We start from the raw sequence: 19531 nt of genomic DNA on the forward strand, positions 1-19531 counted from the left end.
AACTCAAAAAGCTAATTTAACTAGCTTAAATGAGAATTTAAGAACTTAGTAGTTTTCTCTAAGGTAATTAAATTTGGGAAAGTTTCAAAGGGCGAAAGTACAATCTCTTTTCGGGTTACCTGTTTGAGTGTGATGTGTGAAAATACGTAGTCAAGGATCAGAATACATATTCGGACTGTCCTCCCACCTTTCTTTAAGTAATCTTCTTACTATACAAGAATTCAATTGTATCCTTCTTCGAGTTTTACTTGGAACATAAAAAAGAAAATGCTTATTTTAGATTAGGTTTTAGATAAATATTGGCTTTCATAATTACAAAATGTATCTATTTATCATCCGTAATGGTCTCTACATAATTAATATGTATTCAAAATTATCATATTTATTGAATAGGTTACGGAACTTACGGAAACAAATGCTCCCATTCAGTGACAAGTCAAACAAATTACTTCAGATTTATGTTATCGTATGCAAGAGTTAATATTTACCGTGCTTTTATGTCTGAACGTGTTTAATTGTTGCGGCAATTATTAGTTCAGTAAACATTCAGTAGTACCTATAATCATTGTTGGTGCTATCTGCGTATACTCGAGCTAATGAATTTGTCCACACGGGCAAGTTGACAAATAAAATTTTCATGAACAGCGTTAGTGAGGGGTAGGCACGTAGTATGCGCGCCGGCTTCAGCCGTGGCCCATTCGCCTTCGAATACGCGTCGCGGCGCGCCGCTTCCGCTGCGTACTCCTGAAACTTTCCCTCGCGCGATTTTCCGACGCGACTATTGTAAAAACTTGTAAATGATACATACATGTTAATTATGATGTGAATATTATAAAACAAGCATAGTTATTATTAAAAAAAATATTCCGAATTCTAGTTACAGTGTAGTTAACTATTTTCCTCTCTTAGTAAAACCGTTAATGAATTTAATAACGTATTGTGATTAAATATTGTATTATAATAGTGAAATGTAAAATAAGTACTGCAAATGCATTTGATACTGAGCATTGAAGTGTTGTGATTAAAGAAATAAAAATTCACTTGTAAATAAATAAAATATTAAGTTGTGTGTCTTGAATACGGATATTAATTTCAAGTGAAGACCTAAAAATATGGACTAAAGTTTACAGAAGTAATGTCTACGTGAAGGTTAAAAAATCAGTAAGTGCGCAATGTCAACTTTGGGAGCGGGGACAAGAGTGCTAATCGTTCTGCAAACACGCTGTAAGCGAAGCCGTGCACTCGTTGTGTGTAGAGTGTTAGCACAGTGAGCCAACTAGGCTAGTGAATAGAACAAAGAAACCTGGCGTTATCAACAGCCACCATTCTGCTCCAAATCGTGGCCTCGTCCCTCTTCGCGATGGACACTAGGCAAGTTCATGTTAACTTACATATATACGTGATAAGGCTATTTTAAATGCATAACGCATCTCGTTGAAGGCTATATAATCCAACTGAAGATCTCTAGTCCTGTTTTTCAGAGAAATCTAGTTACGAAAACGACTTACCGAAGATCCAGAGCCACTTTTTACAATCTTAGATTATGAAAAAATAAAAAACAAGGTAAACATTTTAACTTTAATGGACTCAATTACGTAAAGAAATGGAAAAGATAATTACTAAAACATGAACTTTCAACAAAAAGCAATTTTTCATCGTTTATTATATTTGGGGTATACGTGTTAACTTCGTTACAAAAGTATCATATGGTGCGGAAGATTTGTTTCACAATTTATTCAACAATTAGCACGTCTCATTGAGGTTTACAAAACATGACTTTATAATTTAGGATATAAATGATCTCAACTGTGTGTTAATAGTATAGCAAGATGTATAGCTATGCTATCTTAAAAAAACAATTTCTATCCTTTAAAAAAGTGTTTTTCCGATGTGCCAAGCATCTTCTGGCGCCATGACCCAAATTATAAAACTTTACAACATTGCAAAATCTGATCAGTAAAAAATACTTCAGCTAAATAATACGCCTTCTTGTACGTAGAGGATTACACTGTAACAATATTTGGCCCATATATAATAAAGTGAAGGCCCGTGCCACAACTTTAATTCCACACTTCGTCCCTTATCATACCAGAGCCGAGTGGAATCAGTAGACGCAGTTGTTCAGCTCTATTAAATCTCGATAGGAAAATCTCTTTCATCCTTTGTTGTCATATTGTTAAGATCGTCCCCTCATTGTTAGGAAACTTTATGGAAGCTGTAAATTCAGGTTCAACCGCACTTATTATATTATGAGAGGGACCTGTCATAGATTTTTTATAAAAGTAGAAGGTAAAAAGGTAAGGTTTTAGGACAATATTAAGTAAGTACCGTAATTGGAGCACTGTTAGAAAGATAATAAAACTAAATAAATATGAGTGATTATTTTTTGTTAATGGCTTCTGTCATGTCACTCATTTGTCTAACATAAAATTATAATGTTACGATTTTATGAGCATAATGGTTCTAAGAATCGTCCGGTATTAAAACATTTTTATGCCTAAAGCCTAGCCAGCGCGTCTAAGTGCAGTGAAGAGGTACTTCACTAAGATAAGAAGAAGGTCAAGGCTTGATATCGAATTCAGTCGGAAATTTAACTCTTGGAACCATGGCGATATCCGGTAGTAAATTCTTTTTCCAACAACTCGAGCATGTTAATGATTTCTCTGCCAATTTGGCTTCCAATCGGGACAACATCGGGGGTACACAACAGAATTTTAAACAGAAATCGCTGCTAAAGAAAAGTGCGTGTTTTCTCTAGGAATCTTCAGTGGGTTTGCGGACTTTAGTTTCAGTGCATATAAATCGTTACGGCAAATGTAATGTTATTGTTGTGCCTTTATTTTAACTCATTTTTGTGCTCGTAATTAAGCTCTAAAGAGCTTAAAAACCAAAACGGTATAATGTTACTACAGTGACCGCACAGAGCATAGTAGCACAAAAGCATTGCGGGGACATAAAATTTCATTTTTTTGGCAGGGTCTAAAACAGTAATAAAAATTCCAACGATACCAATTGTATAACATATTTTTTTATAGTGCTCCATTATTGTGAAATTATTTATGTTCGAAATTCGATTGTGTGCTGCCACCGCGCCGTAGAAACTATTTAGTAATAGGAATATATTTTATGAAAATAACTTTGATATCATATTTTGAATATCGATGTAGCTATTTTCCAAGTGTGTTTATTGTAACAGATAAATGAAACTTTGTCAGTTTTGGGGAGCAAATTCAGACCTCTATATGTACTGGCATATTCAATGCTAGTCATTATTGCTTGCTGAACGCACTGAAAACCTTCCTTATTGTGGCATTAACTGTTTCTGTCTTAATTGGCTTGATAGATAATAAGCAAGATTAGCACGCATAATATTTTATAGCATTCCAATTAGATTTTTAACCCTTTGGAACACGGTATTAGTAAAAGAATGCTGAACTGCTAAAAATAAATATTCAAATATCAATGTACATCGGAATGGCGTAATCCATTAGGTACATTTATTGAAACAAAAATTTCATAAATGAATCAGAAATACTAAAAAAATATTTCATATAGGTACCTATGTACAGTAGACTGCACATCAGTGGTAACTGTCATGCACCTTAACTCCATAGTAATAAGCACGATTTTCCTATAAAACTGTTACCACTGACGTTGTACACTGTTTTTATTATTTATGTTATTTATATTTACGAGTTCCCGTACTGAAGCTCATCTATATACCTGTATATTGTACCTATTTACAATCCAAGTTAGGAACAGACAGAATGCAAATTATGTAATTATAGTTTTGTTGTTATTCTATGGTACAAATTATTGTTATTATGCTATCTACTATTAGTCATGTTCACTAAGTATGAGAGTATATTGTGGGTGCTCGCAAGAAAGCTATTCTAAGACAGAACTATTATGCGCATACATTCTACTTATTTGTTTCCCTATCTTCTGTTTTATAGAATAGAGTCAGTGAACAATAATGATGAGTTATGACATAATTCTTTGTACATTGATCTTTATGTATATGCAGAGGTTACATTACGCACAAGACTAAATAACAGAACCTGCTACATTTTAGAATTTCTTGAATTGTTCCAGTACCTACAAACAATTTTAGAAGAAAAAAACACTACTTTTTTTATTTGAGACGTTGTCAATATGTCGTAGTATGGTTAATAGAGTACTCTGATAATAGGTATCAATAAACTGATGATATTACCGAATGCATTCAGATATTAGTATTGTGTGATTGTGTGTCATGCGGGGATTGTTTTCCGAGCCGTATTACGGTAACACAATCTAGAGGACGCCACCTGTAGGTACTATGACTGATATTGTATTTATTTGTTAGTATATAAATTGCAGTTGTACGTTTACCTAATGTAGTGTAAAAGTCAATTTGAACACAGACTTTTTGTGAGTATTAAATTAAATTAAAATTAAATTAAATATTGTTTATTTCAGGTAATTACCCATAACATACACGAGATACAGACACACTAACACAAACATGACTTAAACTTTGAAATACATAATACTTAATAAAATAAAATAACAAAATGAAATAAAAATAAAAACTAAACCTACATGTAATTACAAATTAATAAAAGTCTTTCATCTCTCGTGTTAGATGGACGGTATGAAAAACAGAGGACACAATTTTGTTGGTACTCAGGGCTGCTCTGCTGTAGAATGACACCCTGAGCTTCTGTACTAGACCAACAAACCCTGCAACACTGCTCTCAGCGAACATGTCAGTCGCACTACACCGCCAGGGCAAGTTCATCATTACCCGGAATGCATTATTATATTGTACACGAAGAGTGTTATACGCACTCCTCGTGTACCGGTACCAGAGTTGGCTGGTGTAGAACGACTGACAGTACGCCTTGAACAGCGTCACCTTCACCTGTTTAGAGCAGTGGTAGAAACGCCTGGCTAGCATGTTACTTCTACAGGCTATACTGCGCCTCTGCCGTTCCATATCGTCATCATCCATCAAGTTTTCTGTAATAATATGTCCCAGATATTTAAACTTCGTAACAATTTTAAGCACGGTTCCACATAAGCTTATCGGTAGAAGTACATCAGGGCCTTTTTTATACTTGAATATCATAACTTCTGTTTTCTTCACATTATATGTTAGGTGGTGTCGAGTTGCATATTTTTCGCATATATTTATTAACTGCCTAATGCCGTTGACCGACGGACTGAGCAGCACCATGTCGTCCGCATAACTAAGGTTATTAATGCGTACTCCGCCGACCTGGCATCCGACCCTGGTGCTGCTCAGTTCCTCGATCAGCTCGTTTATGTACAAGTTGAATAAGACAGGCGACGTCAGCCCGCCCTGCCTCACTCCACTTGTCAGCTTGTAACTCTCCGACAGAGTGTTATTCCACTTCACCTGATTTATTTGATTGGCATACCAGTATTCTAAAATATTTATGATTTTTGGTGGTACTTTGGTTTTCCTTAATTTGTCCCATAGTATACTGTAATTTATTGTATCAAATGCGCGGCTTAGGTCTAAAAAGCATGAATATACCGTGGTGTTTCTATTTAAATACTCGTATACCGTATTTTTCAAGGCAAATATAGCTAAATCGGTGGACGAACCTCGCCGGAAACCAAATTGAGCATTATTTAAAGGTACATTATTTTCATTCAGATGTTTCATAATTAAAGTTTCAAATACTTTAGAGAATACAGTAGCCAATGAAATAGGTCGGTAATTTGACGAACTTGACACATCACCAGTTCTATTTTTCACAATAGGAACAACAACAGTTCTCATAAAATCTGCAGGTAAATAACTATGTTCAATACACGAATTAAATAACGAAGCAAGCTTATCAAAAAGTAAGTCAGGTGCAAATAAAAGGTGCTCGACGCTGAGCCCATCGTGTCCCGTGTATTACTTTTGTCTTTGACATTTTGTTACACAGATTAAACAGAGTTCGATTCAAACGAAAATAAATAAACAATGTTGTTATTTAGGGCACAAGCCATTTACTGAACGGTAATTTTATTTTTACGATTCAAAATATTGATGTGTACCAAAATATTGAAGTCGTAATTTTTTTGTTTGTTTGTACTTTCTTTAATGAAAATAATTAAGATCTGGAAGTTTTACACTCCATAATAACAACACAGTCATAATAATATGGTAAAAGCTATTTTTTCAGTTTCAGTTTTTTGGCAGACGAACAATAAAACAATCTTAAAAACAATAAAAGTAAAACCGGCAATAAATTGTGAACCAGTGTAGTTTAAATCCAATTATATGTAGAGTTGCGTGAGAAGTCGTGATTAAGCATCTTTAACTTACTTACAGCACTATTTAATCGAGAATAGCCAAGAAATTTATTTATCAATGTTGAGAGCGAAGCTTTTTTGCCTAGTTTCTTTATCCCACCTAATACCAAACCTTGATAGTATTTGAGGATATTCATTTGTAAACCGTGCCCCCATCAGTCAGGATTCACTTCGCGGTTATAATTCTTACGTGCTGTTCTTTTGCCTCATCCATCATAAACATTTTTTACTGGGATTTTAGGATCAGCGAAATAACATTAAAAAGTTCAGAATTCCGTTTAAACTTTTTTAGGAGAAGATTTATAAGGAGTTTAATTTTATTGTAGCTCGATTTATGTAAATGTAGGGGTTCCGGTAGTTAGTACTTGTAGTTTATTGTTCGTAATGATGATTGTCAGTTTAGATTTACATCGATAGACAGCTGTGATGTAAGTATACGGGCGTATGTGTGACACGTGACCTACTGGCTTGTTTTAGATAATGTGGTCGGAACTGATCCCCGAGCCGTCCAATCAGAATAACATGCATAGCTCTCGCCTAAATGTAGGCAAACATTTTGATGGAAACATCATAACTGGGTTAGGACATTATTTTGATCTGTTAGAATTTAAAAAGAAAAAGCGAGTACCATTTTCTCCCCGAAATACTGCATTGGATGTTCTTAACGACTACAAAAATATCACGTTTTAACGCGACCATTAACACCGCACATAAAATTAAATATAGCACACAAAAATATTTTTTTGATTTATTAGAAAATCTCGGATGGTGTACGAGTATTTTTAATGCCTTCCGACTAAAGGCCGAAATAAACATGGAATAGAGTTCATTTTGAGAAGTTGTGCTGTTTCTTCCGTTGTGTGTTCACAGTGCGAGCTGCGCCTTTGTCGTCCACAAATATAGGGCATGTTGAGCCAACTTTAATGCTTTTAAAGGCAGAACTGAAAATAGATTGCTTTTGTATGATTGATGATTTGTGTTATGTATTGATGACTTTGGTTCCAAGACATTATCTTAACCTGTAAGGTGAAAATAAATAGTGCTACTATTGCTAGTTCGTGATATAAAAATATTAAAATTTGTTGAGAATAATTGTCTGCTATTACCTATCTCATATTATAATGATTAAAAATAACAATGACACACCTACGTTTTGACACACCTTCTTTTAGATGTCTTAAGTCGAATATACCTGGCACAATTTAAAAATACACAAATAGAGTTGCGATAAAATAATTAAAAACACATCAACAGTTTTCCAATAAAGGTTGAAAACATCTGCTATTTGAAACCCTGAGTTGTTCTTTTCCCGTTGTTATGGAAGTGTACAAATGTGCTTTAAGGCGCGGCTCCACCGCAGTGCACGCTGTGCACGGACACGCGGCGCATTTTAGCTGCATGTATTCATTTGTTTGACAACGTGGGTCTACGTTTCCACTGAAGTACACGAATATGACCCACGACTATGTATAGCGTGGCACGGCGCACGGGTAGACCCACGCTGACAGCGTTGAGCTACGTAACCGCTTACAACAACTGCTCTGCGATAACCGAGCTGTACATAGTCGTGGGTCTTATTCGTGTACTCCAGTGGAAACGTAGACCCACGTTGACAGTGTTGAGCTATGTAACCGCCTATTCGAGCAAGCCACGCGTGTATCAATGACGTCAATTCATGCGTAGCCTCTCCGTGGGTTGCAGTGGACACAACCACATATATTTTCTTACAAAGCGAAGCTTAATACACGTGCGTAGCCTCTCCGTGCACCGCGGTGGAGCCGCGCCTTTATAGCCAGTAATAACGTTTATTTAGACAACCGTTAAACAGATATCGTAGCTCGTATTTCCTTGCGATATAGTTAATATCCTCGTAATGGCATTCAACGTGTTTCTAGAGACATAAAGAAGTTAATAAAAGTGAAAAATAAATTACTGAAAAAGGTCTAGACTTTAAAAACGGAACAGACTGTGTTCGGTAACTTTATTTTATTCTGCTTCTCTTTAAGTTCTAGGTAAGATCTGTCTAAAGCGTAATTTTGCTTATTTTTTTGTATTTCTTGTTAATGTTATAGAAGATAAGATATTTTCGTCGTGTTGTGTTTACTTTCGATGTATGACCCATTTCAAGGAAGGCTTTGTCTTTAAAACTAAAAGTTGTCTCGTTTTCTAAAAACTACGACGATGTAGATACTAAATGAAAATAAAGAAATACAACACTTTGTGCCCTGTATTGTGCGTTTTAACAAGTAAGTATATAAAATGATTTACTTTCTTGGAATTTTAAATGTCACGTTGATTATTTTTCACAGAAATGGCAGTATACTATTAAAAACAATGGAAATCTTTGTAAAAGAGCTCGTCCGTGGAAGTGCAACTTCTGTCTGTAGAAATGTGATGATTTCGTAAAATTAAAAAAGCTTCTAGCAGAAGTTAACGCAACAATAGGTACATACTAATAAAATATAATGGAATTTAACCTTTTAGATTTTCCACGGGAATGTGCTATATTGGGATCTTCTTCATAACTTCATAGTAATGTTTTCCACGAAGCACTGATAAAATATGTAAATCGATGAAAGTGTGAATGTGACTATTTTTGGTTGCGATTGAGCTAAACGGTACATTTACAAGATCGGTTCTGATTTAGCCCACTGATTTTTTGCATCAAACATATTTTTTTTTATTTTATTAATTTTAAGAAAACTTACAGCTACATACTTACATCGTTTAGTTATAGGATAATAATATTATTTCGTTTCGCCAGCTTTAGTCAAGTCACTTCGTCATTTGGACGAATCTGCTACTGCTATCAATGGACATAATCGATCCTGATTATTACTGAGAAATGCAAACCAAAAACATTCTGTTCAGCTTTAGTATCGTATCCAAGAACTAAAGGCTCTTATGAATGAACATGGATCAAAGCTACATCTGGAATAACCATAATATATTATCCGTCTTACCACAAAAACTTTTAAACGTCAGTTCAGGCCTTGTCTAAAAAAATGACAAATTATGACGTTGACATATGGTTCATTTTGCAGCCACATTTTTTTTAGACAAGTGTAAAACAGGCGTTTAAGTTTTTGTAGTAAGGCCATATAAGTTTAAACGACGTTTAAACTTAGAACGACTTTAGACCATGTTTATTAATAAGAGGTTAAAGACTAAAGAGGCAGACCTAACGACCTATAATTCAGACCATTTCATGCTAGCATAAATAATTTGAATAGGTAATTATAACTCTCCAAAAATAGGCACACTTAAGTACGGTAGTTAAGTATCGATATAACTAAACGTAATCGCGCTAAAAGTCAACTTTATTCCCAATGTCAATGTCCTTACTTTTCTCAAAATCGAGTGTCCAAGAATATTTTTTTTAAAGAAATTGTGCTTGCTCAGGCTGGTCACATAAATAAACTGGAAGTTAATATTTTCACTTCGCGAGGACACTTAATTGAATTTGAAATATTATTAGTATCGATATCAGCAAACGTGATTATGCCTACGACGCTGCCGTGGCTATATCGAACATTTTATATTTAAGATCCGTATAACGGAACTTAGAAATACATTCCAATGACTAGGAACCTTTTTTTTAAGGGAAATCGTCAATGACTCCTCTCGCTGTGGCTCTTTTGCACAACCCCGCAGCCAAGACTAGGTTTTTTTTTTCCAATGGCAAAGATCATTAAATGACTCCTCCTGATGTGGGCTAGCACCGGTGACGGAGTGTCAGACTTTTACCGACTCAAACCCATCGTGTTCCTTCGTAGGCCTTTAAAGACCAGGGCCGCGGTAACTCTCTCGAACAATCTCACAGCTAAGACTTACCTGAATAAACAATAAATAACAAAATCATTACATAAGTTAATAATTAAGTATATGTAATATTGTCAAGCTACTGGCTTTCCGCTAGTACTTAAGTTCCGCCTTGTTATATAACGGATCGGTAAGGGTCACGGTCGTGACACTAGCACAATGGTGGACATGACCTACGGGAATAAAGGAAAATCAGAATTTTAGCTATAATGTCTTTCAAATCTACCTGTACCTACCTATTGTAGTATGACGAAGGTAGCGGCACGTTACCTATACGTAAAAGCTAATTTGAAAAAGTATTTTAGCTCTATATACCTACCAACCTACTGGGTTTTTACTTTTTTTCAAGTCTCCGAAGCCTTATTTTATAATTTTAACTTCCTGAGGAAAAATAATTCGAAATAATGATTTACACACTAGACATAGGTGACACTTTTTCTTTAATTCATTAAAGCCAAATTCAATGATATCACCGTACGTAGTCTAGTCTTCCAAACTTTTGATATAAAATGTTAAGGCACAGTCCACTCACGCTTTACCAAACTACGTGACGATCATAACATTTCCTGAGCCTGGCCTTAATTTTCTGGGATTGTACGAAGCATTTCATCTACAAATACATGTATTATATCTGTGGGATTGAAGACGCAGAGACGCACTGTAAGCTTTTCTACAAACGCTAGAAGCGATAGACCTAATAAACCGAAGACACCGTTCTGAAAGTCTGCCTTTAATGTTTACCTACACATGTCATAAACGAATGTTTGCTGGTGCAATTACCTGATTCCTCATGAAGCTGGGCAAGGTGACAAAGAATTTTTATAGGAATGAAATTTTCCATCCAAACATACCTATCTAAAGTTCTCCTTCTATTTGTTATGAACATGAAAAAATGAGGAAAACAAAAACTGATAACTGATAACACTGTTTATAGGTATGTTCACATTGACCTTTATACGAGTCATTAGACAGTCGTTCATGTCTGCGTGTAAGATGTTGTGCAAACAACGTTGTTATCACCTGGCCCAATCACAAGCTCGCGAACAACCAATATGTATTGTAGGATTTTATTGCAAAGATAGGTACGTCGCGTCTGCCCGATTATAATATGCCTGACATAAACAAATGTTTTGGTGCACACTTTTTAACATATAAACACAAAGAATACATTTTTACCAGTCTCGTAAAATATTCCGTGGGAAGATATTTAATTGGTTTGTGTTTGTGCTTGTCTCTTTTAATTTTATTTGTAGCGTCAAATAAAATTTTAAAAAGTCAAAGTCAACGAACGTGGAATTTGTTAGGTGGGTTCCTTCTGGGACGTACAGATCCGCTAATAAAATGTTTTCGAAACTCTTACCCCAAGAGGGTCATATGGGGAGGGAAAGTTTAAGTGAGCAGTCGCAAGAAACAGTCCTGTTGTATAAAATAAAAGGAAATCCACGTCACTGATTTAAATAGCGCAATATAAAGTCGCTACGTGATAAAGTCCAATTGCTTTATCGTCTTTGTAACTTGGTGAAATTGATTGACGTCGAGCGGAGAGCTTATTTCGAACGGGAATACCTGATATCGTATGGCCATCCAGGTTTTATTAAACGTGGTCGGACTGCTAAAGCATGGCCATCATCGCTCACTTTCAGCTTCAGACAACGAAAACGCATTAATCTTGAGAGATAATCAATTTTCGCTATTGTGTAAAAGCGGAACAGATTTTAAACGTGGAGCTTGTTATAGATTGTTTGACCCGCATGACCAAAAAGGGCACGCAATTGAGACGTTGTGAATGAACCTTGTTAGATAAAGTCAAAAGATTGTGTTTCTTTAGTCTGATGTGGAAAGAGTACCGGATCTTATTTTATATATGTCGGAGGCGTCATCAGGATGGCACTATCGTCCGACATCAGTTAGGGTAATCAAGCAAAGAGATAACTCAAAGAAACTCAAAACTCAAACAAACTCAAAAACTCAAACGTTTATTCAAATTAGTCAGAACAAAAGACAACCCCCAAAACGCCCGCCCTGCGCCACTTCCTATGTGTTTTGGCTGGGGAGAAGAAGTGGCGGAACAAACTCCGCAGCAACACATATCTGTCTGTTAGGTTAGAAGAACCATTACAATAACCTTTACAATATGGATCTACAACGGTACTACAACGCTAGGCAATAACACTAGGTACACTACGTAACGAAAGGCAGTAACGCGACAACTCCACGAAGACTCAACGAAGCCTCGACCAAGACTCGATCAAGACTGAGCTCCGCGGACGCCCCGCCGACCACCACGACTCTGCCAAGCGCGCCAAAATGTTGTTTCACCGGAAACGCCACCAGAGGTCGCGCTTGCGTGACGTTTAGTGTCCGTACTATTGACAGTCTCCGACATATATTTATATAAACCATATATTTTGATGATTGAGTGATTTATTCGCCAACTTTGTGAAAATCATAGATCTTCAAAATTTTAGCTTAAAATAAATGTTTTTAATCCTGTTAAATTTAAAACATTTTGAAGTATCTGATCCCTGGTAGAAGATTGGAATTTACTCCTCGTCCCTTTGATTTTATTATAGTGCTACAATCGTGACCGTGATATTTATACCTATTTACCATAGGATGAAACAATCACTGTTCTCTTACTGTAACGGCAGACAAATGAACCTTTATATGCATATTTGTCCTTATAATTTAATTAGCATTGGATTACCAAGTGTTGTTATTATTATAGTAAGTTCTTTATAACGTGTTTCTTTTGTTACAGTACAACAAATTCGTCACAAGATGACGACGCGGACTGGTCAAGGAATAGTTCCATTGATGAGTATATAATACACAATGGAACTAATGACACATTCGGTAAGTTTCAAAAATTGCAAAAATATACTCACTGCTATGGAGGTTATCGTTTTTTTGTACATTGTAGCCGTAAATAACAAGAGCTCCAACGATAAATCTGGCATCAACGTCCAAATTGACTGCTGATTGAATCTCAACTTATTTTTTGCAGAAACGAAGGTTACACTATGCCAGTGATGCGTTTATCTATTCTATTTTGTTCATGGAGCAATATCAAAATATAAGATTTACATTATGATCAACAAAGGACTACTACACGAAATTCTTATTAATTGAAACAGCATATTGTTATTAATATAAAATATGTTTTGATGCTCTTTAAAAACTAGCATTTTGAAAACTTAGGTAGTCAAATACTTGGAATTTTAATAAAATTGCAAAAATATATTAGGTACTTATGCCTAATTGTCTATGATTTTATCTCTTTGATGTTCAGTATTTCAATTAAAGAAGCGTCTAGCTTTTGAAAACATTGGAGCTTACGCTTTGGCAAATTAAACGAACGAAATATTTTATTTATTTGATATTGAAGATATTGGATGTTGCTGACTCGAAAAAACTAGTAGATATCATTTATTATTACACAGCTTATTTTTTTAAGGGTATCAATACAATAGTCATATGAATTTATTTCTTAGTTCTTAGTTTGACATATTTTCATGATTACGTGTTTGTTTCAGAGACGTTGTACGACGTGCCGACGGGTATGATAGTGCTGCTATCGTTTCTGTATGGCTCGATATCAGTCCTTGCCGTGGTGGGGAACTTCCTAGTAATGTGGGTCGTCGCCACCTCGAGAAGAATGCAGAGCGTCACAAACTGCTACATAGCCAACCTAGCTTTAGCCGACATAGTCATAGGATTATTCGCTGTACCATTTCAAGTAAGTAGATCGTGACACCACGCTAATTTGTTTCACACCCGTTGCAAATACTCTGAAGGTAAATTGATATAGCAAATATGTAGACTTCTTATCAGGTTTTTAGTAGCAAGATCTGTTAACTACATAGAAAGATACAACCTTTGCTGTAGTTAACCCTGTGCTTGAATTTAAGTCCAATCACGTAACTTTCACAGGCTGGATTAATGAATTTCGGGGAACTAATTTGCATTCAATCAGTTGATAATGAATGTATCTGAAAACTCCCATACTCAGTATCGGCCTGATGAAATATGTAGTGAAGCTCTGAAGCATTTTATTGATATTGAAATTCTGATAAATTATTCAAGGTAATATTTTTACTAATAAATGTTAAAGTAACTACCCTACATTTACGCTGTAATTGTAGACGGCTGAACAGTCAATACGTAGGTAGATGAAAATAAGAATAAATTAATTTAGTAAAGAATGAACTTCCATAAAAATAAATTCTGTTCTACAAATATAAAAAACGAACATTGCAGATATAATTTTGTGTCTATAGTCATAAAAGCTTTTCATTTACTTTGCCAAAATGAAAGCAGTTATTTTAGTGCGGTACTTAATTCTATTGACGTGTAGTCACAATCTTGTTACAACGGTTGTGCATTACTGCGTGTGAGTGAACGATAAATCAATTGTACTACGCAAATGATAAGCGTGAATCAATAAATTCATATAATTAGTTTTCACCGCGGTCATCTCTTTTACTTCTCCCAAAGTAATTGTTAATCCATTTTATTTATTACTTTTTTTAGAACCTACTCCATCGGCCATCAAACCATTAAACCAACTCCATTAAATCGCATATTGGAGAGGAACGCAGATTGATTAATTGCGCCCAAATATTCCACAAATCTTTATAGGCACTTCCATTTCATTCAAAGGGGTAAAAAGCATTGTGATGGGAATCCATTAATTCATAAAATCTTCCACCCGGTTATCTTCATGGCCGATTTTTTTTCAAATGGCATGGCAGATTTGCCAAAACATGATTACCCTAAAAATGTTTAAATTTTTTGGTGGAAAAGAACAGATAGGACGCAATTAAGAAGTTAGCGGTCTGCAAGTGTACCTAAGTGTACAAATAAACAGGCACTTTACCTTTAATACAATACGCGGAAAACTACTGAACCGTTACAAAATGAACAAAAGGTTTCCCTATTACCTCGTTGTTAGTTCGCGAAGTAGGGAGTCTGATACATAGGTAAGTAGGTGTATCATTAGAGTAGTTTAGCTCACTGCCACAAAGGCGGCTTCCTTCCTCTGTGTTTGATGCGCTGTTAGGCTTGTTGCACACTGTATACGTTAAGTGGCATCTTGTCTACAGCCAGAATGAATTTATCTCACATAATCCGTTTAGAATCCAGTAATGAAAGTACCTAACTTTACCATTACATCCACTTAAGTTTATTGAATTATTCCTGTCATAGTTTTTTACAGTCAAAAACAACAAAACATTTAACCATGCACTAGAATTACTTCAAAAACAATAATAAGAAGTTAACTAGATTAAACTGGACGGCAATGGTTGATTCAAAATATAACATTTGAGAGAAGATTGTTCTCAATCTTAAATAAACAATTTCAAAGTTAATAAGAGACCCAGTGGAAATGATCTAACCAAAGTTCTGTTCGAAAGACAGTTGCGACCCCATGGGTAAGGAAATAAATTAATGAACTCGAAAATACTTTATCGCTCTTTTTAATAAATCTTGATATCTGTTTGATAATTGTGTTGAAGAAGGCGAGCTTATATAATTGCATTAAACTCGGATTTCCGCAATGTTATTTACTGGTATTGCTGTGTAAGTATTGTTTGGTCGGATAAAGACACAGATAGTATATAAGACATTTAAAATGAAACAATAAGTTTTTTTGCAGTGCCCCTAGGCCCGGTGAGCTTAATTAAAACTACCAGTCAATATTTTAAATATTTGTTAAAAAATAATAAAACATTGTCGAGATTATTTTTGTGGTAGGTATGACGCTTTCAATATAGTAGAACGAAACGAAAAGGCAAATACGATGTTTTGAAGAAATCCAGTAAAGTATAACAATACTTATTGTGTGCGGTAGCAAATCTGAGAAGTCTAAAATTATTCTGGGTACAAAAAAGTGCTTCTGTGACAATTAGGTATACAATTCCAAACGTTCGTATCGTGTCTCTTCCCACTTACTCGTGTAAAAGCTTCAGGCTATCTTTTGACGAAACCCACTTTCATTGCAAAACCCGCCTCTCTGAACGTTAATTCTTAGAAGTGCAATTTCGTGCTGCGAAGGATTTAATTACTTTTAAGTATTTCCCACTTTTACACAAACTTTACTCGAATTTTAAAATTAGATACCAGTTTATCGTAGTATATATTTTTAGGCTCCAAATATTATTTTAACATTTCCTCTTCGTCACATTCGTCGGGAGTTGCACATGTGTTTAGCAGAGTTAAAAAGGGTTTTATAGGGTCGACCTTTACGCGAGTGACGAGGAAAGGTCTCCACAACGTACACTACAGATGTACGCCTCATGAGCTTGGAAACTCTTAGAAAGCTTAGTACCTGTTACTGGGTCCAGTGATTCTTTATGGACAATAAATTCTTATCGTGGCAGCCCAGGCTTAATATAATGATAATTTTTGACGTAGGTAGACAGATATCCGAGAGCAGTTAATACCGCATGATGTATGTTGTACGTTCCAATATAATCGCTCTGCTGCAGTACATTTATCTGAAATACTCATCAATGTTTTAACATTTCCAGTTCAGATAACAGTTATTATTAGTTCGTTAATTTATTGTTCTGTATTAAAAATTGAAGACATTATCCAACACCTCGATCAGCTGTGTCATCCACGTAAATGGATTTTATTTTTGTTTGAACTATTTACGGTTGCTAATATATATGTACGTTTTTATTTATACTGACATGACAAAAGACGAAAAAATAATTATTTACTCATGTTATTCAGGGGCATAAGATATTAAATACGTTAAGCTAGATGAAATTGCTGATAACATCTTTAACTTAAACTAAATTGCTGGCAGTTTTAATACGTTTTACAAATAATTAACTCAACAATTTAACATAATTAGCACCCTCGTTATATCTTCAGCAAACTTGATACTTTGTTACAGCTTTATTTAACAATTCAAATAATAATTCAAGTAGACACTTATAAACTTAACTCTGTATCAATGATCAATATCGTTTCAGACGCTATATATTTAAGGACTCTTCTGGTTGCACTAGTGGTCGAAAGCACGACTACTTAGCATTGTGTCAAGGGTTCCGTGATATTGATTCAGTAAAACATCACCCGTATGATAATCTACCTACATATTTTATCATAAGACCTATATATTTTCACATTCCTGATAAATTGCGACTCACCTTAAACCCTGTACCATTTCTTACCGCGTTATTTCAAACCATTACACGGTACATTAAACCAATGTATTTCACGTGCCGCAAAGATGTACGAGAGGATTGCCTAGACATGCTGAATATTTAAATGGCTTGAAGTTTGCCAACAAATTAATATAATTTACATAATATTGTGAAGTGATATTGATACTTAATATGTCAAGATAAAAATAGATATAATAGAATATAAAAATAGATATAGATAGAATAAATAATAGCAGGATTAGCAGTGCATTAAAATCATTCTGGAATTATCCGTCATATTGTGAACTAATAACTGGTTAACGGAAAAGGAAATAAATTTTCGTGTATTGCTCACAAATCACTGGCCAATTCCGATATATTCTCAACTTTACAATTGAAACAGTAACTACAAAATTGAATCAAAGTTAAACAATTTTCGTTATAATGATGATAGGAGTTTCGACTAGTATGTGGGTATATAGCACAGTTTAAGTGGAGAAAGTTTGTATGTATTACCAAGCCAATGCACCACTGAAAACCTCGTTAGCCGTAAATATGTTAGAATCACCTGATAAAACGGTAGTTTGCAACATTAGGTTGACAGTTTATCGTTGCTAGTTCGTAGACTTAATAAAAAGTTATGTTTACCGACGGCTTGATATATTTTTATTGTACAATTTAAATGTACATACATGAAATCTAATTTCACTCTTTGGCCTTCAGTCCAAAACTCTTCAGTTGGCTAATGGTTCAATGCTTGTTCTCTACATCGTGCCAAAGCCAACTCGGTATTCGATTAGGATCTTACCAATCCCCTCAATATTTGCTACTGAAAATATACGTCTAGTAAATACATTGTCTATGGGTTTTTGCATTATTTCCAAATAATTACTATTTATTATCTACACGTGGTATTCCCATCATCAAGTACTCACTACAAAGCCTAAAATCCTCTCTGATATGTAGTTTATCCTCTACCATGAATTCAAGATAAGCGGGTACTAAATTCATGGTAACAACATATGGATATCATTGGGATACATCAGCAATTTATGACGTACGTTGTCAATTTGTAATTCCAGTACAATATAACGCTCACAAAGGCACTTGTCAGCCAAGAATTGCAATGCAAATGAGATCTTTATTCCCAGGAACACGAACTATTTATATCACACATGTTATATAACGTATAAAGTATCTACCGCAGCCCGTGCCTACAAACTTTTGCAAATTCGTTTCACAAAATGTATGCCAGCAAGTATGCAAATTGAGTGTGCTCTGCACATACAAAACAGCACAGTTGCAAAGCTTTCAAACTTGTTGATTAAACATAATCAGAAGCGAAAGGAAACCGCCAATACCCACTTTATACCCCACTTGTTCACGTCGGACTGAGGCTCATGTTAGTGTTGTCCTTAGAATGGCGGAAAATTTGTAGTGTGTACTTGCTTACGTTACCCATTGCTGCTGTAGTATTTTTTTTAATGTGAAAACCCAAATTATTACCAGTAAATGGCCATTGACAGTAACTAATCGTCGGATACCAGAGACCAATCATACTTAAGAAATCCCGCCTACAAATGAACGAGTCCTTCATTGCGTTTCCGCTGCGCAGCTGATTTTAATTCAAATTTTCACACAAACTTTGACGAAGGAGTTATGAAGTATTTAAATTGTTTGGTTCTTAATACTTCAAGAATTTGTGAAAATGTAAGTCCACAGTTTAGAAACTTGCTGTGATGAAACCAATTCGATGTCACTCGTTTGCCGTTGTTTATTGCATTCTTTAGTTAGTCAAATCAAAGAGGATGCAAAGTAACACATGTTCCAAAATGTTCTTTCCAATTACTTCATTTTCCATTCAACATTTTTTATTCGTTTGTCACATTTCAGGGGCCTTTTAGTGAGCGCAAAATTTGGTGCGTTATTTACACATTTTGTTCATAAATATTTATCACATGATTTTGTATCATGTTTTAATATTAATATGATGTCGTGGTTGTTGACAGTTCCAAGCCGCGCTGCTACAGCGGTGGCTGCTGCCGCACTTCATGTGTCCGTTCTGTCCGTTCGTGCAGGCGCTCAGTGTCAACGTCAGCGTGTTTACACTCACCGCCATCGCAGTTGACAGACATCGAGCGATAATAACACCGCTCAGGTAATCAAATATTCAATTACATGTTCACTTTATTTAAAACACGTAAATTTATTATGAGGATACTTTTAAAATGTTG

The 19531-nt window shown here is 35.1% G+C and overlaps 1 protein-coding gene across 1 annotated transcript in view; it reads left to right on the forward strand.

Annotated features, from left to right (window-relative positions):
* The first annotated feature begins 683 nt into the window (after positions 1 to 683).
* The window catches only part of LOC124630718 (RYamide receptor-like), a 31711-nt gene continuing 12863 nt past the window's right edge, over positions 684 to 19531 (forward strand). The window contains exons 1-4 of the mRNA XM_047164697.1: positions 684 to 1371; positions 12899 to 12993; positions 13674 to 13876; positions 19307 to 19455. Coding sequence (XP_047020653.1) covers positions 1361 to 1371; positions 12899 to 12993; positions 13674 to 13876; positions 19307 to 19455 — 458 coding nt within the window. The 5' untranslated portion in view covers positions 684 to 1360. The remainder of the gene's footprint in view (positions 1372 to 12898; positions 12994 to 13673; positions 13877 to 19306; positions 19456 to 19531) is intronic.

The sequence above is a fragment of the Helicoverpa zea genome, chromosome 5, assembly GCF_022581195.2.
Source record: "Helicoverpa zea isolate HzStark_Cry1AcR chromosome 5, ilHelZeax1.1, whole genome shotgun sequence".
NCBI classification, from domain to species: Eukaryota; Metazoa; Arthropoda; class Insecta; order Lepidoptera; family Noctuidae; genus Helicoverpa; species Helicoverpa zea.